Source organism: Homarus americanus, unplaced genomic scaffold (genome assembly GCF_018991925.1).
Source record: "Homarus americanus isolate GMGI-L3 unplaced genomic scaffold, GMGI_Hamer_2.0 scaffold19065, whole genome shotgun sequence".
NCBI classification, from domain to species: domain Eukaryota; kingdom Metazoa; phylum Arthropoda; class Malacostraca; order Decapoda; family Nephropidae; genus Homarus; species Homarus americanus.
Window position 1 is genome coordinate 675,829 of NW_024757463.1, and position 22,534 is coordinate 698,362.

Here is a 22,534-nt window from a genome sequence, read left to right on the forward strand (position 1 = left end):
ATCCAAACTTAATTATTTGTCATATTAAAAATTTCCCGTTAAAATCATAATAAGAAGCGAGTTTCCTAAAGTTCCGTCAAGAATCAAAACCAACGGAGTATTTATAAATCGTCGGGGACAGACAGACGTACGGGTACCTAACGTAACTCAAAACACCGTTGGGCCGATGTGTAAACGAGCGTATGAAATGATCATCGAGGCGTGAGATGCGGGGATTCTAACGTACCCTAAACGTAAACTCACGCGTCATATGGACGACGCAGACCGAGTTATAGTCTCGTGGTTAGGTTAGGATACTTGATATCTGTCAGGAGAAGTAAGGTTAGGTTTCTTGATCTATGAGCGTTCCGACGACTCATTTAACTCGTGACTTCCGGAAAACAACAACTCAAGACTATCAGCCCCGAAACTGTTAATATTCCAAGCACTCGTTACCTGACCCCAGACTATTGACTACTGGACCCCAGACCACTGAATACCGGACCCCAGACCACTGACTACTGGACCCCAGACCACTGAATACCGGACCCCAGACCACTGACTACTGGACCCCAGACCACTGAATACTGGACCCCAAGACCCCAATAAAAAGATCGTGATTAAAATAGTTCGTCTCGCTTCGGTATTTTTCCTGTTCGCCCGTGTAATTATTTTTTGCATATTTAGTCGTTCTTCTGTTTATCTTTGAGGTTTGGTTGTTACTTAATTTACTACAGAGAGAGAGAGAGAGAGAGAGAGAGAGAGATCTATCAACAACCAAATGACCGATAGATACAGCCTACAGACAAACAGACCAACACACACACAAATCGACCAAGAAAGACCGAACGCTACACAGTCGTCAAAAGATAAACCCCACAGCAAAACTTCCTCTTGGGGTCGACACTTGAAATGACCCTGTTATGTGGCCCTGTCTTTCGTTAAATAATATTAAACTGGAGTGTCGTGGGTCTTGATACCCCCCCCCCCACCCCCTACCCCCACACACACTCCCCCAATATGGTCTTGATTCCGCGATATGTTGCTTGTGTGGCGGTGAACCAGTTTGAGTGTATTCTTGAACCTGGCAGCGCTGAGTGACATGTCTTGGCTGACTCAATCCTCCTGTGAAAAAAAAAAAAGGTTTTATAATTTAGTTATGATTTTATTTAATGAACTATATGGAGATGAGAGGTTGTTATATCGAGGGTCTATAGAGATGAAAGTCCTTTATATCGAGGGTGTGTTATATGTGGTACCTCTATTTAATGAACTATATAGAGATGAAAGTCCATTATATCAAGGATCTATAGAGATGAAAGTCCATTATATCGAGGGTGCATTAGATGTAAGGTCAGGTTAGGTTTAAGCACACAAGAATCGTCCAATAGGAGAGACACAGGTACTGACCCATTCCGTTGAGTCGACACCTTCCATCCTGTCCTGTTCTAGGGTCTTGGACACCTGACTCATCTGCTGACTCATCGACTCTTCTAACTGAAAAATAAATAAAGTAAATACAACTTCTCGGTGATGACGAAATACATGTCCGATACACCGCAGCATGTGATGTAGCCTTAACCTAATCTGACCTTAATCTAACTTCAACCTAATCTAAGCTTAACCTAATCTAGCCTTAACATAATCTAAACTTAACTTAATCTAATCTAACCTAAACTAACCTACACCTAACCTAACTCAAGCAAAGGTCCAGTCATAAATGTTTTCACTGTTCATTATCATCTACACAGTTATCACTAGTCACTGCCCCACCAGTCACTGCCCCAACAGTCACTGCCCCACTACAGTCACTGCCACACTCCTTACTGCCCCAACAGTCACTGCCCCAACAGTCACTGCCCACAGTCACTGTCCCACTACAGTCACTGCCCCAAGCTGCCAAAAATACCTATCGATAAAACCTGAAAATGCCCCAAATTCTGAATATGAAAAACGTCTTTGAAAATTAACTTATTAATATGGAAAAATCTATCAGAAAATGACTAAATACTGGTGAATATGACTGAAAATGACTTAATACTGGTGAAAATGACTGAGAGTGACTTATTATTGCTGAAAATGACTTAATAATGGTGAAAATGACTTAATACTGGTGAAAATGACTTAATACTGGTGAAAATGACTGAGTAACTTATTATTGCTGAAAATGACTTAATACTTATTAAGGAAAAGACTTAGAAATTGATTTAACACTAGAAATTGACTTGAAAATGACCTGACACTATAGAAATTAACTTAACATGGAAACTGGCTTAGAAATTGACTTATCAAAGACAAATATATAAATAAATATCACAAATAAATAACAAAAAAATATATATTCAGTGAAACCTCCATATAATGTACTATATAGATCAAAGTCCATTATATCGAGGGTCTATTACATACGAAACCCCCATTTAACGAATTATACAGAGAGAGAGAGACGAGTCCGTTATATAGAGGTTTCGCTGTACATTGTTTACATACACAGAGGAACTCGACAAATAACACCTACCCGTATCTGCGTTTCCAAAACCTCGTCCGGTATATTTAGATTCTGCGGAGATACAACGACAAGCTGGGTAGGTTGAGATGTGTAGGGAGGTGAGGTGAGGGGGGGGGGGTACATGCAATCAGCCAATCACGAACGTCCATCTCGACGGACGTAGATCAAACTCGAGGATTTATGAGTATTATTATTATTATTATTTGTTTTGATCCATCGCTCGTGTTTGATCTCTCTCCGGGGGTTTTATCGGACGCCAAAACAAAGCTTCGAGGTCCGTACGATATTATTTCGACGTTTTATTTCTCTCTTGGGGTTAAATCGTCATTAATTTTAGGCCATATGTAGTGAAGATTTGTCCCCTATTTACTTTGCTCTCGATGTTTACTGTAAACTGCTAATTGGTCTGGGTTAGGTTAGGTTGGGCTGGATCAGGTTGGGTTAGGTTAGGTTCTCAAGGTAGATTAAGTTAGCATCAGCGTAACAAACCTACAGGCGAAAAAAACCCCAGAGCCATTTAATCAATCACCTAATTCATACCTTGATAAATGTTGACAATCACAGCTCAATCTGATTAGCAACCCCTATAGGAAGTCCACCCCATTAATACCCCACGGTAAACGTCGAATAACCCGCCACGTGCGTTAAACCACCGGACTGGGAAGCTTTGTTTATTGTTTTTGTGCTAGTTCATGCATGACACGTCCTTGTAAGTAGAGGAGTACGTGTGGTGTCGGCTCGGTCTGGGGGCTAAGCCATCGGGGTTTAACGTCGACGACACAAAGCTGAGGATGCAATGCTGGTTAATTAGCTCTGGGGTGGGTCTAGATGGCGTGTTTTGGCCGTTGAGAGAGAGAGAGAGAGACATCGGCCAAACAATACCCTAGGCCCACCCCTCTCTCCACAACACAAGGAAAATAATTAGAAATAAATAAATAAATAAACAAATTCTTAGTAATATTCTCAAACATAACTTCCCCTCCCCCCCCATGCACTGACTACCAACCCCAAGCTGGAAGTACACACGCCTGGATATAATACCTGGTGACGTTTATTGTGATCGAGTGATTACGGTAATTTCATCCCTAATGACCCAAAAGCCTAATTAAAATTGATCGTTTATTGACATGTGGCAATGCTGTGGAAGGCCTATGTAGTGATGTAGTGACCTTAGTCTGGCAATTATTGTGAAGTTCGTTATAGTCATTCTGCGAGTTTTAACACCATATAAACAAACACAGCATTGCCACATCTAACAAAAAATGTACCAGCTATAAATGCAGGCAAGTGTACATAGTATTTTTATTTTTAACATAAGTGTCTTTACATGCTAAGATAAAGAGAGATTAAAGTGAAATGAGGTGAGGTGAGGAGTGGGAGGAAATGAGGGGGAAGGAGAGGGAGTGGAGAAGAGGAAGAGGAGGAGAAGAGGAGGTGAAGAAGAAGCCAAAACTTAACCCTTAAACACTTCTATACAAACCTGTCTTACTCTTAGTACTCAAACTTGGGCTGATTACGTACTGTACTCTCGTGCCCTCGAGTATGATGACAATGTTTTAAATGGGGTTAAGAGATCGTACTCAATTGGTTAATGCTTCATATTTGAGGGGTTAAGTCACTGTACTCAAGGGGTTAAATCATTGTACTCAAGGGGTTAAATCATTGTACTCAAGGGTTTAAGTCAGTACTCAAGGGGTTGAATCAACATATTCAAGGGGTTAAATCATCATACTCAAGGGGTTAAGTCATCATACTAAAGGGGTTAAATCATCACTCAAAGGGTTTAGACTAAAACACACTAATTAAAACTTAATCCACAGCTTCGACATAAGTTCAGCGCTGTAGTGAAGATCATGAACAAAACTGTATGTAATTTTAGCCCTTAATGGATCACCTGAACTTTAGCGCCCCCCCCCCCCCTAGATAGTTTCAGGGTGGTTAAGCTGGGGTGATTTCAGGTGAGCACTTGGGGGTTAATCTTCAGGTGAGCACTTGGGGGTTAATCTACAGGTGAGCACTTGGGGGTTAATCTACAGGTGAGCACTTGGGGTTAATCTACAGGTGAGCACTTGGGGGTTAATCTACAGGTGAGCACTTGGGGGTTAATCTACAGGTGAGCACTTGGGGGTTAATCTTCAGGTGAGCACTTGGGGGTTAATCTACAGGTGAGCACTTGGGGGACAGGTGAGCACTTGGGGGTTAATCTACAGGTGAGCACTTGGGGGTTAATCTACAGGTGAGCACTTGGGGGTTAATCTACAGGTGAGCACTTGGGGGTTAATCTTCAGGTGATCCAATAAGGCAAAATTCCAAATAATCTCACTCGCAATCTTCACTACCGTACCAGACAGGAGTTAAGAACAGCTAGTAAACAGAGTCTAGATTTCTAAAGCTCGATTCTACACGGACATCATTTACTAACCATAATAAAACCACAAATGCTTATAGTAATTAAAATCCTAACCTAACATTAAACTCAAATAATAATAATAATAATAACACTGGTAATAATAACACTAATAATAACAATAATACTAATACAGGTTACATATAATAACAACAAAAGCTGTGGTCGCGAATGTAAATAAACGCAATTATCGTAGTTATAGCTGTCGAACCTTATGCTGGGTCTGTCGTACTTCCGTGGGCACCATTCCCTTGAGAAACGGAGGCGTCTCGTGCCGTATGTGGCCTCCACTGTTTGGCTGTGAGACTGGCGACTGCTGCTCTCGACTTTCTGACACTGTGGAGGTTGAGTTTGATTAGGGAAAGGTTAGGTTAGGTTTAAAAATATATCAATATACAGTTAAATATGTTACTGTAATTCTAGGGACAAGGTTCATGACAAAGAAAGAAGGAAGGAAGGAAGGAAGGAAGGAAGGAAGGAAGGAAGGAAGGAAGGAAGGAAGGAAGGAAGGAAGGAAGGAAGGAAGGAAGGAAGGAAGGAAGAAATAAGAAGAACGAACCACAACTACGTACAGGTTAACATATCAGAAGGTTGAAGCGACAATGTCTGCGGTGGACGATTAGTGTCACCCAGCCACTCAGCAGCTGTCATCACCGGCTCCCAGCTCACGAACGTTGGAGGGAAAATATCATCTTGAAACAGCTCCGTCTGACGAATAAAACATGCATTACTTACGTTGTTATTGAGGATTTTGAGGATTCTAACGGATATATTAAAGTAAATGGTTGTCAGGTTGGGTTGTGTTAGGTTGGGTCAGGTCAGGTCAGGTCAGGTCAACAACTACCTTTACTCTGGGCACAGTGAAGGAGAGAGGCTCTAACACAGAGGAGGTCAGCCTCAACGCCTTACAGAACTCCACCTGCCGTACGTCACACATAATCTTAGGCAGCATCACCAAACCCTGCGGGAAAAATACACCTTGTCAGTTCATCATTCGTGGGTAATATTAAGGTGGAATTATTCTTAAATGCTTATTTGGTGGATGTTGGCTGTAGGGACATCATTTTATCAATAACAATAATACCTAATAATAATAATAATGACTAATATAATTTTCACCAACAACTACAATAATAATAATAATAACACCAACTACTACTATTATTAATAATTATAATGGAATCCCTCGTTATCCGGGATGGCCGGCCCAAGGACCACCTAGGAGTGAATTTGTTTAAGGTGTAGAAGCTGTCACCCACACAACAACCACACCCTAAGTTAATGAGCTGCATGACCCAGTGTTTAAGGTGTAGAAGCTGTCACCAATACAACAACCACACCCTGAGTTAATGAGCTGCATGACCCAGTGTTTAAGGTGTAGAAGCTGTCACCAACACAACAACCACACCTTGAGTTAACGAGCTGCATGACCCAGTGTCAAGGAATAGCCCCAGAAGACCGGACAACTCACCAACTGCACTGGCTAACCATTACCCTGGAACACCATCCACAAATCTTTTAACATCCAGGTCCCCAATTACTGCTGGGTAGACAGAGGCAAATGGCATAAAGAAACTTGCCCATAGTTTCACCCTGGCCGGGGATCGAACCTTGGACCAGATGCTTATGAGGTGAGCATGCTGACCATTACACAACAGGTCGCCACTACTACTACTACTACTACTACTATTACCACCACCACCAACAACCACCACCACAACCGACAACAATAATAACAATAAAAATAATATCTACTACCACCAACAACCACAACTACCACAATCTTACCTGGTGCACGCTGGTACATTTATGATGAGAGAGGGGAAAGATATGAGGGAAGTCAGCCCCGATCTCGTAGGCATAAATTGTACTGTCGCCCTGCAAGATAAACGCCACATTATTACTTACACAACAGCAGGATTTCTATTCAGTAAGATTTATATTTATGAAATTTATACTTAACAGAGAATTTAACGCTATATCGAGGTTCATTAGCTGTGAGACCTCGATATAACGGAGCATGTGGGATAGTAAAGTCCATTATATCGAGGTTCGTGAAGCCTCCATGTAAGGCTAAATTAACTTAACACAGTCTAAATTACCCTAACACAGTCTAAATTACCCTAACACAGTCTAAATTAACTTAACACAGTCTAAATTAACTTAACACAGTCTAAATTAACTTAACACAGTCTAAATTAACTTAACACAGCCTAAATTACCCTAACACAGTCTAAATTAACTTAACACAGTCTAAATTAACTTAACACAGTCTAAATTAACTTAACACAGTCTAAATTAACTTAACACAGTCTAAATTAACTTAACACAGTCTAAATTAACTTAACACAGTCTAAATTAACTTAACACAGTCTAAAGTAACTTAACACAGCCTAAATTACCCTAACACAGTCTAAATTAACCGTAACACAATCTAAATTAACCGTAACACAATCTAAATTAATGTCTAACTCACCCTAACCTAATCTACTTGCACTCTTAACTAATCTAACGCACTCTTAACCAATCTAACGCACTCTTAACCTAATCTACTTGCTCTTAACTAAATCTAAATCAACCAAACCTAACCAAGCACTCTTAACTCACCTTTCCTGTGGCGAAGAGCGTAGAGCAGTCGGAATCGTAGAATGGAATGAGCATCGCTGGGCTGATGTCCGTTCCGACCGTATTGGCGGGTTTGGTCAGCTCAGTGGCCTTGTATACGCTGATCTGTCTCTCCGATACTCTGTTGGATAATATTAAGTAAGGCTTCGACAAAAACAACAATCGTCATTAAATTTGTCTCTGGGGTCTAGATTTTAAGGATGTAGGTATGGGGTAATATTTTTTTGATACTCTGGATAAGATTAAGCAAGGCTTGAAAAAACAACAATAAGTCATTAAATTTGTCTCTGGGTACAGGAATTAGATCAAATTAGCTCCCCCAAGTGCTCACCTGATGAATACCCACAAGTGCTTACCTAATGTTCAGGTGATTCATAAGTTAAGTTAGGTCAAACTCAGGTTAAGTTAAGTTGGGCTCGGAGTTAATTTAAGTTAGGCTCGAATCACTTGCTAAATCCGCGGTGACGAGAACTTGCCGTAGCCTACAATATTCTGGCACCACGAAGCCCATTCCCGTCTGTATTGGCTCGGTGCAGTGCAGAGGTAAATAGTCACTCGTGGCTGTCCCGGCACATGGTCGCTAGGTAACGGCCGCGAGGACTCCACGCCATCGAGAAGATCTGGTTTAGGCGGCGACAGTTGTGATGATGTGTTATAGGGGTAGACTGGTGGTGGGGAGGTGTTATAAGGGGTAGGGTGGTGTGGGGAGGTGTTATAGGGGAACTGGTGGTGGGGGGTGTTATAGGGGAGGTGGTGGTGGGGTGGTGGGTGGTGGTGGGGGGAGGTGTATAGGGGGTAGACTGATGGTGGGGAGGTGTATATAGTGGAGTGGTGATGGTGGGGAGGTGTAGACTTAAATGTTATGGAAGAAATTGATTGAGATTTAAATATTGTTTGGTTTAGATTATTGTATTAGAGAGAGAGAGAGAGAGAGAGAGAGAATGTTACAGACAGACAGACAGAGAGAGATATAATGTTACAGACAGATAGAGAGAGAGAGAGTTACAGACAGACAGACAATACCTGATCAGGGTGTCCGGTGAGAGTTATGCCGACAGTCTGACAGAGAATATCCCAAATCTTAATGGTAAGGTCCCCACCGGCAGCAGCCAACACCCCCTTCGACAATGGATGCCACTTGAGGATGGTCACCTATGGGGTAGTAAAGGTGGTCTGTAATGCCTGCGTGTGGATAGTGGTGTGGTGTATGGATAGTGATGGTGTGTGGATAAAACTGTAATATTTGTGTGGATAATGTTGATATTTGTGAGGATAAGTGGATAATGTTGTAATACTTGTGTAGGTAATGTTGAAGTGTTGAGATATTTGTGTGGACAATGCTGTAGTGTGTGGGTAATTGTACTACCAGTGTAGATAATGGCAAAAAAAAATCAGAATACAACGACAACAACCATTTTAATAACACTGCAATTACCACTTAAATAACTCAACAATAACAGCTTAAATAACATCACAATAACCACTTAAATAACACCGCAATCATCACCTAAACAGCCCCCACAAAACGTACTAAAAAACGATAACACCACCACTGCTCTGACCCCATAGCAGCTCACCTTATCAGCGGAACCTATATCCATGAACGTCTCGTCGGGTTAGATTGGCAGTCGCTCGTCAAGGCGCCCTCGAGAGTGTGCCAATTGATCTTCGGTATGCGCATATTGGGGGAAGGAGGGGGAAAAAATAACCAGGGTGTTATTGGCTCTCGTAGGGTTGTGGGGGTGGAGACAAAAACATTATGTAAAAAAACAAAGACGTTATATACAGACAAATTTACGTACACAGACAGAGATCAACCATCATGAAAAGTCCTCGACACACACACACACACACACACACTCACCGGCGGCTAATGTGTGTTTGTTGAACGGATCGAGCACAAAATCCATCACATTGGCCGTGTTCATGGCGATGGATAGCGCCCGTCCGGTTGCCGGCCTTGTTGTGCTTCAGGGCGGACAGTTTGCCGCCCGCCCACTGAGGGGTAACACCACGAACTCCGAGTTTGCTGTAAAATAGTGACGCGTTTAGTACCACAATTGAGGCTATTCACTTGTTTTTTTGGGGTTAGGGTTGGAAGTAGTGGAGGAAAACCTAACCAAACCTAACCTAATCTAACCAAACCTAAACTAACCTAACTCAATATAAAACAGTCTATATCAAATCTAACCTTCTCCCACAAAAATTGGATGCACCTAATACCCAATGAAATATATCCATGTATATCGTACCCTCCCCCCACACCAAACTCACCGGCCAGTCCATCGCACTCTCCCGGTGTTGTCCTGCTCAAGTCTCGCAGGTTCTCGATACACGTGTTTTTGTGTCCTGGGGTCCCCTTCAAGTGACGGAATTTGCAGACTCGCCCTGAAGGACATAAACAAAAAATATTCTAATAAAAAATAAAAAAAATATCGTAAATGCGTTTTTTTTATAGTTATTGTTATTTATGTTTTCCGATGGGAGGTAAAAATATCCACACAGAAACATATACACAGGCGCCTTACATATATACACAGGCCCACACACACATCAGTTGTATATATTTCTTACAGACATGTTACACTATGTACACAGACAAATATATATACGCACACACACACACTACTCCATCAATCGCACACAAAATCCTTCACGAAAAGAGCGGGTGATGGTGGATCTCCTAGAAATTGAGGCGGGGTTTCTCATCCATACTCATCATCCGCTGTTCAAACGTTTTTCTCCGTTCATAGCGATGGCCTTCGGCTAAATCACGGCGTTACTGGCTCTCAGGTCAGTGAATTATTTTGTCTGATGATTAAACAACTTAACACTAAACTAACCTAATTTAACACTAACCTACTCTAATCTAACACTAACCTAATCTAATTTAACACTAACCAAACTTAACACTAACCTAAACTAATCTAACCTAATTTAGCACTAACCTACTCTAACCTAACACTAACCAACCATAATTTAAATATAACTTAACCTAATTTAACACTAACTTCACTTTTTCGCTGCATTTCCGCTTGCCATTTTATTCCGGCTACCGTCAGACGATTTTATTCAGCTTAGGGTCCTCCGCGCAAAGGGGGAATTTGACACTAGCCTTAACTAACCTAACCAAACTAATCCACCTTACGATACCAATTCACGACTTCTCCGCCCCGGGATCGCCCGGAGACCAGACCAAAACGTCTCCAAAACTCACCCCAACGTTCTCCTTCTCCTCTTCCTGGATCGTCTTCTCTGGGCGTATCTCCTCCCGTCTCCTCTCCACCATCTTGTCATCCATGGAGACCGACCGAGATTCAAATGCCTTTCTGATGGAGGCCAGCTTGGATGTGTTCTCCTCCTCTTGCCGTGAGTGATCTCCTATGGGGGTTTAAATCATCTCTACAGTATCTGGTTAAGTAAGCCTAAGTCTTCATAAATTACTAAGTTAACCAGAGCCTAAGATCAATCATTACCCTTTTTCTAATTATAAATAATCTAGTGACAAGAGGAATAATTATTGAGCCTATAATCATAAATAATTGACAAGTCTAATCTATTATCATTCAGAACTACTGTATAATTTAGTTTTTTTCATTCGTAAATCTAATAATTTATAATTCACAAGTCTATAATCTTCAATAATTCACAAGTTTAAAATCTTCAATAATTCACAAGTTTATAATCTTCAATAATTCACAAGTTTAAAATCTTCAATAATTCACAAGTTTAAAATCTTCAATAATTCACAAGTCTATAATCTTCAATAATTCACAAGTCTATAATCTTCAATAATTCACAAGTTTAAAATCTTCAATAATTCACAAGTTTATAATCTTCAATAACTGGTGAGTAAAATTGATGTACTGTCGTTTGATTACAAGTAACGACAAACCGGAGCCAAACGACCCGACTGTCTGAAAGAGAGTGTGTTGACATTTTGTTGTTTTGGTCTGCGGTAAAAACAAACGCAAACAAACTGAGGAGGATATTAGTGTCATTGTTTTGATCTGCGGCAAACAAACGATCAATACACAAACAAAAGCAAGCAATAATAAGCTAAACACGGCAACAAGAAGCAAAAAATTAATTAAAAAACGGAAAGCGAGACGGAAAACTAAAATCGTTGCTTGTGATTGGTAGACCCCGATTAGACCCCAACTAGACCCCCAATAGACCCCAACTAGGCCCCAAAATACTTTAAATAGACCCCCATAGACTTTGATAGACCCCAATCAGACCCCAAATTTCCCCACCCAAAAAAATAAACACGACATCAACAAATATAAGGCCTACCCGGCCCTCCTTGGCCTCGTAATTTTCCGAGTTGGGAAATACTGATTCCGGCTGTGTTTTGTTTCCTCGTCCGTGTCTATACATTTCCCACCCACGTTCCGTCTGTTTCCTGTACCCGTGTTTGGGGACGAAGAGAGGGGGAGAGAAGGGCAGCGGTTGTAATAGTAGAAAAACGTTAAAAAAAACATTTATTTCTGGGGGACAATTTTCGAGAGGGGAGGGGGAGGGGATTTCTAAGGGGTATAGGGGGTAAAATCCTCAGTGGTGGGAATTTTCTGGGGATTATGGGATTAGGTTAGGTTTACACTACCCAGGAGGGACAGTGAGGGTGTTCTGAGTACCTTACACTGCCATGTCCTGGGTTGGGTTCGAGTCCTGGCCCAAGACAAATGAGATGGGTATTTGAGTACCTCTTTCTACCACATCCTGGGTTCATATCCTGGCCTGGGACCCTCATTACAGGTCAATAAAGGTCATAATAAACTAACAAATAAGAGAATAACAACCTAAATGGCTACTAAGTTAACAAGCCATTGATATGATGATTTAATATTAGTCATTGTACTTATAAGACCATCACTACAGTAGGTCATTACTACAGGGTCAAGACAGGTCATGCATGATTCTAGGTCACTGTAAGGTATTAACTACCAGGTCATGCATCAATTGTCGTCACTACCAGGTCATGCATCAACCACTGTCACTACCAGGTCATACATCAACCACTGTCACTACCAGGTCATCATCAACCACTGTCACTACCAGGTCATGCATCAACCACTGTCACTACCAGGTCATGCATCAACCACTGTCACTACCAGGTCATGCATCAACCACTGTCACCAGGTCATGCATCAACCACTGTCACTACCAGGTCATGCATCAACCACTGTCACTACCAGGTCATACATCAACCACTGTCACTACCAGGTCATGCATCAACCACTGTCACTACCAGGTCATACATCAACCACTGTCACTACCAGGTCATACATCAACCACTGTCACTATTAGGGTCATACATCAACCACTGTCACCAGGTCATACATCAACCACTGTCACTACCAGGTCATGCATCAACCACTGTCACTATTAGGTCATGCATCAACCACTGTCACTACCAGGTCATACATCAACCACTGTCACTACCAGGTCATGCATCAACCACTGTCACCAGGTCATGCATCAATTGTCGTCACTACCAGGTCATGCATCAACCACTGTCACTACCAGGTCATACATCAACCACTGTCACTACCAGGTCATGCATCAACCACTGTCACTACCAGGTCATGCATCAACCACTGTCACTACCAGGTCATGCATCAACCACTGTCACTATTAGGTCATGCATCAACCACTGTCACTACCAGGTCATGCATCAACCACTGTCACTACCAGGTCATACATCAACCACTGTCACTACCAGGTCATACATCAAACACTGACACTATTAGGTCATACATCAAACACTGTCACTACCAGGTCATGCATCAACCACTGTCACTACCAGGTCATACATCAACCACTGTCACTACCAGGTCATACATCAACTACCTATTAGGTCATACATCAACCACTGTCTACCAGGTCATACATCAACCACTGTCATGCATCAGCCACTGTCACTATTAGGTCATGCATCAACCACTGTCACTACCAGGTCATACATCAACCACTGTCACTACCAGGTCCTACATCAACCACTGTCACTATTAGGTCATACATCAAACACTGTCACTATTAGGTCATGCATCAACCACTGTCACTACCAGGTCATACATCAACCACTGTCACTATTAGGTCATACATCAAAACACTGTCACTATTGGGTCATACATCAACCACTGTCACTACCAGGTCATACATCAACCACTGTCACTACCAGGTCATACATCAACCACTGTCACTATGGGTCATACATCAACCACTGTCACTACGGGTCATATCACCACTGTCACTATTAGGTCATACATCAACCACTGTCACTACCAGGTCATACATCACTGACACTGGGTCATACATCAACCACACTGTCACTACCAGGTCATGCATCAACCACTGTCACTACCAGGTCATACATCAACCACTGTCACTACCAGGTCATACATCAGCCACTGTCACTATTAGGTCATACATCAACCACTGTCACTACCAGGTCATGCATCAACCACTGTCACTATGGGTCATACATCAACCACTGTCACTACCAGGTCATACATCAAACACTGACACTATTAGGTCATACACTGTCACAACATCACTGTCACTATTAGGTCATACATCAACCACTGTCACTACCAGGTCATATATCAACCACTGTCACTATTAGGTCATACATCAACCACTGTCACTACCAGGTCATACATCAAACACTGACACTATTAGGTCATACATCAACCACTGTCACTACCAGGTCATACATCAAACACTGTCACTATTAGGTCATACATCAACCACTGACACTACCAGGTCATACATCAACCACTGTCACTATTAGGTCATACATCAAACACTGTCACTACCAGGTCATACATCAAACACTGTCACTATTAGGTCATACATCAACCACTGTCACTACCAGGTCATACATCAAACACTGTCACTACCAGGTCATACATCAACCACTGTCACTATTAGGTCATACATCAAACACTGACACTATTAGGTCATACATCAAACACTGACACTATTAGGTCATACATCAACCACTGTCACTATTAGGTCATACATCAAACACTGTCACTATTAGGTCATACATCAACCACTGTCACTACCAGGTCATACATCAACCACTGTCACTATTAGGTCATACATCCATCTGTCACTACCAGGTCATACATCAACCACTGTCACTACCAGGTCATACATCAACCACTGTCTACCACCAACTGTCACTAGGTCATGCATCAACCACCACCACATCAACCACATCACTAGGTCATGCATCAACCACTGTCTACCAGGTCATGCATCAACCACTGTCACTACCAGGTCATGCATCAACCACTGTCACTAGGTCATGCATCAACCACTGTCACTACCAGGTCATGCATCAACCACTGTCACTACCAGGTCATACATCAACCACTGTCACTAGGTCATGCATCAACCACTGTCACTAGGTCATGCATCAACCACTGTCACTAGGTCATGCATCAACCACTGTCACTTGCCTCCTTCTGAATCTCAAACGTTTTGCGAAGCTGAGCGAGGTGGTTCTTTAACGGGGAGTCGGTAGTTAGGTCGTCCTCGTTAGTCAGGTTTTTATTTTCCTGGAGGGGGAAGCTCGAACGCACAGCGGGCTTGGGCATTTGGCACGGCTTACCAGGCATGAGGCATGGCTGGAACGTTCAGGAGTGGCGTTCAGCAATCAGAGGTGGAGTGGGGGTGTGTGGGAGGACAATCAGAGAAGCAGAAAGGGCATTAGAAGCAGGAAATCAGAGAGGCAAAAAAGGCATGGCAGTCAGAGAGGCATAAGGGGCATTGAAGGACAAAACTGGGTTACTTGTCTTTGGTTGTACACAAGACAGACAGGCATAGATGGACAGACAGACAGAGAGAGATATTTTTGGGGGCATACACAAATACCACAGGGCATACACAGTTATTTCGGCCATACAGGCATACCCAATTTACAATGAACAGATTTACAGGTTTTTTTTTACAAGTATGATTTTACGGATGATTTACAAATTATTATTTTCAAATGACCGATTTCCGGATGATTTTTTACATGTAGTATGACATCCCAAGGACCGATTTACGGGTAATTTACAGATCCGACATGTAAATTGGGATGCTTGTAGATCAGAAATTTACACGAATATGAAGATTTGTCGTATTAGGGATTATTTCGTGCAGTCCCCCCCCACCTCTCCAACGTTGTATCTTAAAGATGTATTCAATAGCCTCAAACACCCCCCCCTCCCCAAACCACTGGACATCAACACACACACACACACACACACAACACACACACATATAAAACAAAACCCACCTCATGGCAACAAAAGAAAAACAAAACCCACCCCATGGCAACACTAACAAAATTCACCTCATGGCAACACAACGACGGCAACGCACTCTACCTTTACGGCGACCATTGGTTTAGAGAGCGTTGGCCGCACCTCCCCCATGGGCTTGGCGTCCGTGCCGTTGGATATTCGTGACCTGGGAGCGGGTACTGGCAGGCCAACGTCCAACGACCTGTTCTCTTCCTGACTGCTCAACGGCCCGCGATGAATCTGGGAACGAGACGTCAATGTATAATCGAGTAATATTCATTGATGTATTAGAATGTATGACGTCAATGCATGTATAATACAGAGGAACGTATATTAAAAGACCAATAATGTATACAACGTACATCCCAAACATACAACCATCTCACATCAACAACAACAACAACCCCACGATGAAATAAAATACTCGTCGATTATATAAACAAACCAAGGGAGGGGTCTGAGTTACAGGTGATCTCATTAACGAGCATCTCACCTGGAGTTTAGGTCTCCGGGTAATCTCACTAACGGGTCTCGAATCTCACCTGGAATTTAGGGATCCAGGTAATCTCACTAACGAGTCAATTCTCACCTGGAATTTAGGGATCCAGGTAATCTCACTAACGAGTCAATTCTCACCTGGAATTTAGGGATCCAGGTAATCTCACTAACGAGTCAATTCTCACCTGGAATTTAGGGATCCAGGTAATCTCACTAACGAGTCAATTCTCACCTGGAATTTAGGGATCCAGGTAATCTCACTAACGAGTCAATTCTCACCTGGAATTTTGCCGCAGGTCGCTTAGTGGGGTCCAGAGAGATGGTTTTGACTGGGGTGCTCGTTCCGGCAAGCCACTGGGAGATTGATGTAGAGGGTTCGTATCCTGGGGTGTCCGGAAAGATGTCTGCGTGGAACTCTCTGTATGTCTGTCGATGAGGCGTTGATTATTGGTATGGCAATATTGTGTGGTAGAAAATATTGGTATGGCAGTATTGTGTGGTAGAAAATATTGGTATGGCAATATTGCACGATGAAAACTACAGATATGGCAACAACATCTGGTACAATTTCTCCAGATAAGTCATAAAATGCAGATATGGCAACAGTGCATGGTAAAACAAACTGGTATGGCAACTGGCCGACTGACCTTACGAGGCACTTGGTACGTAATTGGGATGATGGCGTTGGAGGTCAGTTGCAGAAGGCGATTGACCTCTCCTGCCATCACGTCCAGACCGCGTTTGGGCACCAGACACGCCCCCTTGGTCTGTACGGAGCCTGGGGGAGGGGTGGCAGAGTGGCGACTTAGTAGTGGCGACGGTGGCAAATGACTTATCAATAACAGAGGTAAAAGGAAATTAGTTAACAAACAATAATGTAAATAATAATAAAAATAATAATAATAATAATAAAATAACAATAATAATAACAATAATATTAATAATAACAATAATAATAATAACAATAAAAATAATAATAATAATAACAATAATAATAATAATTTATAGTACCTGTAATAAGAATTAACCCATAACCAGTACACATCAATGTCAGGTAGCAAGGGAGGTCTTACAAGGTCCTATAAGGTCCTATAAGGTCCTATAAGGTCCCACAAGGTCTTAGGTTGATCCACACAGGATAAACTTACCATTGTGTTTGAGTCCTTCAGTGAGGAAAGGATCTTTATCAGTCACCTCCCAGTACATGATGCTCACGTCAGCCTTGCCCGCCAGGAACACCATGTTGGTATCTGGGTCGTACAGCGGCATGAGGATACTGCCGGACGTGAGAAAATATTAGCGGTGAGTCGATTAACATCTTGTGTATGGGGGTCACCTCTGAGCTGAATAAAATTATCCGTTGTTAATATTAAAACTAACAAATTTACCGATTAAAAGCAATTAATTACAGTATACCCAGACAGTCGATGATTTAGACTAATTAATTACACTCACCCAGTCGACGAATCAAAACCCTTACACTCACCCAGTCGACGAATCAAAACCCTGTATTTTATAAGGTTTGGAGAAATTGCGGAGATCCCTTAACCGGACCTCTCGTACTCTTGAGCTGTCCCAACCGGTCGACAAGATGCGATCGGTCTGGCCGAGCCACTGGACCCTCGAGTCCTTAGGGCTTTTATGGCTCTCGGCCTAGAAAATAAAGATTAAATTAAAAGGTGTCTCATGGTTCCCACACATACACACATAATAACAACAATGATGATAATAATAATAATAACTACAAATGAACTAATAATAGGTAAATAAGTAGTACCGAAGCTGATATGTATTCCTAAACCTCCTGTGGTAACCCGAGCCTCCAAATGGTCAGGCTAATCCGCCAATCACGTCCGTAGTTAGTCGACCAATACCCATTCATTCATAAACAGTGACACTACTGCGGTGATGTTGTCGTTAGGTTATAGAGGTTACCACAGGAGGCGTAGGAACACATTTCCGCAGCTGTGCAAATGAACGGATAAAGTCCCGCAGTGTAGTAAGATTAACCTGCGGCCACACTCACCTTGTCGGCCAAAGAACCGATTGGCCGGCTGAATAAATGAAAAAATAAGCAATGTTAATCTGCGGCCAAAACTCACCTTGTCGGCCAAAGAACCGATTAGCCGCTTGAAGAAATAAAAATAAAATAAACAATGTTAATCTGCGGCCGAAACTCACCTCGTAGGCCACTTTATCAGCTCTGGGGTCGACGATGCGAATGGTACGATCCCTGGACGTAGACACAAATAGGGACCCAGTACCGTCCCAACTCGTGTTCTGAACCTGGTCCTCGTGTCCACTGAAGCCTTGGGGGTCAGGAGGCAGGGAGGGGCAGCATGGGGTGGTAGGGTAGGGGGTGGTGGTAGGGTAGGTGGTGGTGGTAGGGTAGTGGTAGGAGGGTAGGGGGTGGTAGGGAAGAAATGGGAGGGGAGGGAGGAAAGGGAGTGGGAGGGAGAGGAAAATGGAGGGGAAGTCTGTTGTCATTGCATCTCTACGGTTAAAGTCTCGCTAAAAACAACAACACCATCTCACCACACGCTAAAAAAAAAAAAAAGCAACAACAACAATGCTTCCATCTTCTACAGCAGCGTAAACACACCATATCTCATCTACTGAAGCAGGTCTAAGTTAACCCCTATCAAAATTAGCCCAAACATTAGTTAACATAAGTGAGTCTAAGTTAACATAATCAAAATTAGTCCAGATTAGTTCGCTATTAATTAAAATAAAAAAATACTCACGGTGTTTGGGTTCGCGATCTGCAAGTCTTTATTCTGGGTGGAAAATATCACCGAGATTACCGCACGAGTTTATTTCACCTGATGATTAAGCACCATTTTGCTACCTATAGGGGGGTTGGGAGTTAGGTTAGGATATATTAGGATAGGTTAGGTTAGCATTAGTGTGGTTAACCCTAAGGTGTAATAAGCTCGGGGTGGGGGGACGTGGGGGGGGGTAATCTTCAGGTGATCTCTAAAACAGACCCCCATGTAACTACGACCCCACGACTCAGTACACGCCCTATGAGTCACTGTACAGGACACCCCATGACTCACTATAAACTTCCTTTTCGTGCTTGATGTCCCAGAGTTTGACCGTGTCGAAGTACGCAACCGTCAGCAAGAATTCCGTCGTGGGGTGGAAGAGCACGTTCTCTACCCGCTTGTCGAACTGCGGCAGCGAGTATTCTGGGTCTGATAGGCTCTCCGTCAATCCAGCCTCGGGTATGTGCCACACTCGAACCTGTTGGCGAGAAAAATAAATTAATAAATAACGTTGTTTTTATTTTCGGTAGTTTTTGGGTTTAGATGGTATTAGAATTTTTTGTCGCCTTAAGATTGGAATGTTAAATCGAGGTTAAGTTAGGTCAAATTACATCAAGTTATATTAGACAAAGTTTAAGTTAGGTTATGTTATATCAAGGTTAAGTTAGATAAGGTCAAGTCAAGTCAGGTCAGGTCAGCAGTCTTACATTGGCATCGGTCGAGCTCGTGGCCAGCAGTCCATCGTCAAACGGGGAGAAGTTAAAGTCCGTAATCAAATCGGAGTGACCGTGGATCAGCGGGGTCGAGGAATCAACTCGGCCTTTGTAGTCTAGTGGGACGAGGCCGAGACTCCCGCCACCTGGGGAAATAAGGACGTGGTTAATTATCATACATCAGCCAATCTGTTTAACCATCAGAGGAAATATGACAATTATCAAACATCAGCCCAGACGAGTTAATTATCGTACATCAGTCAATCTGTTTAACCATCAGAGGAAATATGACTGTTATCGTACATCAGCCCAGACGAGTTAATTATCGTACATCAGTCAATCTGTTTAACCATCAGAGGAAATATGACTGTTATCGTACATCAGCCCAGACGAGTTAATTATCGTACACCAGCCAATCTGTTTATCCATTTAACTATAGATCAGACAAGTAAAAAACATAAATAATAAAATAGAGCTTTATACGCCTGACCCCTTACCTCTGTTCTCGACATTGAAGGCGATGAACGCAGCGGAAGCCTTGATATGATTCCCGCAGGACTGGGGCGCTCCGACCTTAATGTCACTCACCCAGTCCTCTTTCTTCGGCAACAAAGGGGCGGCATTTTTGTACTTGCTCACTTTAAACCTCCAAGCCATATTGCCAGCCTGGGGTCGGATGTAGAAACACAAGAGATATATTACTTTGGTAGGTTAGGTAAATAGTAACATAATCTAACCTAACTATAACGTAACAAAACCTAACCTAACAATAACGTAACGTAACCCAATACTAACGTAACTTGACACTAACCTAACGCTACCCTAACCAAACCAAACCTAACTTAACCATACCAAAGTCTTACATACATATCTTGCTAAGGGAACCCTAGAATAAGATGCATTTATTACAGCAGTGAGAGTGAGTGTCGTCGGTGTTTAATATACATACGTTACGTCGGCATGAGAGAATGAATAATGTGTACAAGAATAATACATGTTTATTTTGACGATCTTTAGCCCTAGTGGTCAGGTGGCAGCCTAGAGCAGCAACAATAATAATAATAATAATAATAATAATAACAATAATAATAATAACAATAATAATAATAATAATAATAATAATAATAATAATAATAATAACAATAATAATAATAATAATAATAATAACAATAATAATAATAATAATAATAATAATAACACACAAACACAGACACACACACAAACACAGACACACACACAAACACAGACACACACACACACACAGACACACACACAAACACACACAGATACACATACACAGTTAACAGCAATGTCTTAATTACTCATATATCGTAATAATTGTCTATCTGTCACACAAAACACACCTATGGGCCCTAATCAACCCAGAATCCCTCCCCAATACGATAAGGTTAAATAATCATTCCCCGATAGCTTTACATAACAGATAACGGAGATGATTATGCAATACACAAAACCTCGATATAATGGACTTTAATCTCTATATAGTACATTAGTGGGGTTGTTTTCACTGTCCTGGCTCTGTCTCTCTCTGGTGTAAAGTACCGGGGCAGAGTTGTGATAAGAACAAGCACCGGATGTTCACTATCAAAGATGTAATGTCAGAGATAAGAATAACAGCTATTAGTCAAGTTGTTTCTAAGATGTAATAAAATAATAATAATAATAATAATAATAATAATAGTAATAATAATAATAATAATAATAATAATAAAAATAATAATAATAATAATAATAATAATAATAAAAATAATAAAAATAATAATAATAAAAATAATAATAATAATAATAATAATAATAATAATAATAATAAAAATAATAATAACAATAATAACAATAATAATAATAATAATAATAATAATAATAATAATAATAATAAAAATAACAATAATAATAATAATAATAATAATAACAATAATAATAATAATAATAATAATAAAAATAATAATAATAATAATAACAATAATAATAACAATAATAACAATAATAATAATAAAAATAATAATAATAATAATAATAATAATAAAATCAGATACATTTCATAGTCATTTAAATACCACCAAGATAATCTAAATAATTACACCAATTAGAAAAATAATTAGACATATTAGACAATAAAATAAACCTTTAGACATATAGATATTGCTAGACATTTTAGGCCTAAATATAAGATAAATAAGTGAGAATTAGGGTAAAAAATATGATTAATTTAGCCATAAAAGAGTCTTGCCATATTACACCTGAAAATAAACAAATAAACAGGTAAACAAGGTGTAATTGGTGATAGGGTGATTATATAGTTGGATTTCTATCTTAATCCTCCTTTAAATAGGGTTAAAATCCAGAGAAATCGGGAATTAATGTGAGATTTAAATCCACCATAGATGCTAGTGACCATTCCGCCCCTCCCTACCCACCAATCAGCGTCGTGTTTTTACCTTATTTAATCCATTTATACGAGATTTATCGGGGATTTATTTATTTTGAGGGGATTATCTGTCCTTGTGGATGTTTTTATATCAGTGTAGGAGGTTGAGTTAGGTGTTTGTGAGGAATTATGAAGGAAAATGATAATACCTCTGTGTTTAGCGTTCCCAGGCTGGCGTCGTCTGTTTTGTTGACAGCCAAGAGCTTCACCAGGGATCCCGTTGATAAATATACCATCCTATCATATCTTCTGTCCTTATCTGAGCTTTTTAAACACACTTATTTGA

The 22,534-nt window shown here is 41.2% G+C and overlaps 1 protein-coding gene and 1 long non-coding RNA gene across 2 annotated transcripts; one reads left to right on the plus strand and one right to left on the minus strand.

Moving 5' to 3' along the window:
• Positions 1-977: 977 nt before the first annotated feature.
• On the minus strand, positions 978-22,433 carry LOC121857530 (coronin-7-like). The gene is made up of 26 exons (XM_042353614.1): positions 22,398-22,433; positions 20,300-20,468; positions 19,797-19,948; positions 19,381-19,567; positions 18,503-18,630; positions 17,808-17,974; positions 17,470-17,597; positions 16,969-17,099; positions 16,601-16,747; positions 15,908-16,063; positions 14,989-15,160; positions 10,738-10,901; positions 9,773-9,933; positions 9,434-9,549; positions 9,098-9,111; positions 8,544-8,672; positions 8,084-8,140; positions 7,968-8,002; positions 7,503-7,641; positions 6,684-6,773; positions 5,740-5,856; positions 5,468-5,603; positions 5,107-5,231; positions 2,498-2,539; positions 1,390-1,476; positions 978-1,104 (listed from the first exon to the last, which is right to left on the minus strand). The coding sequence occupies exons 2-26, from the start codon at positions 20,457-20,459 to the stop codon at positions 1,096-1,098; spliced, it is 2,949 nt and encodes a 982-aa protein (XP_042209548.1). The 5' UTR covers positions 20,460-20,468; positions 22,398-22,433; the 3' UTR covers positions 978-1,095.
• Positions 12,896-13,513, plus strand: LOC121857520. The gene is made up of 3 exons (XR_006087227.1): positions 12,896-12,968; positions 13,134-13,357; positions 13,480-13,513. It is a non-coding gene; the product is annotated as an uncharacterized LOC121857520 (long non-coding RNA).
• Positions 22,434-22,534: the final 101 nt, after the last annotated feature.

Coding starts and splice junctions, on each gene's coding strand:
- LOC121857530 (XM_042353614.1), bottom strand. CDS start 20,459: ATGGCTTGGAGGTTTAAAGTGAGCAAGTACAAAAATGCCGCCCCTTTG. Junction 17,975..18,502: donor CTGATAAAGTGGCCTACGAG/GTGAGTTTCGGC, acceptor TTTATTTTCTAG/GCCGAGAGCCATAAAAGCCC. Junction 2,540..5,106: donor TACGACAGACCCAGCATAAG/GTTCGACAGCTA, acceptor GTATCTCCGCAG/AATCTAAATATACCGGACGA.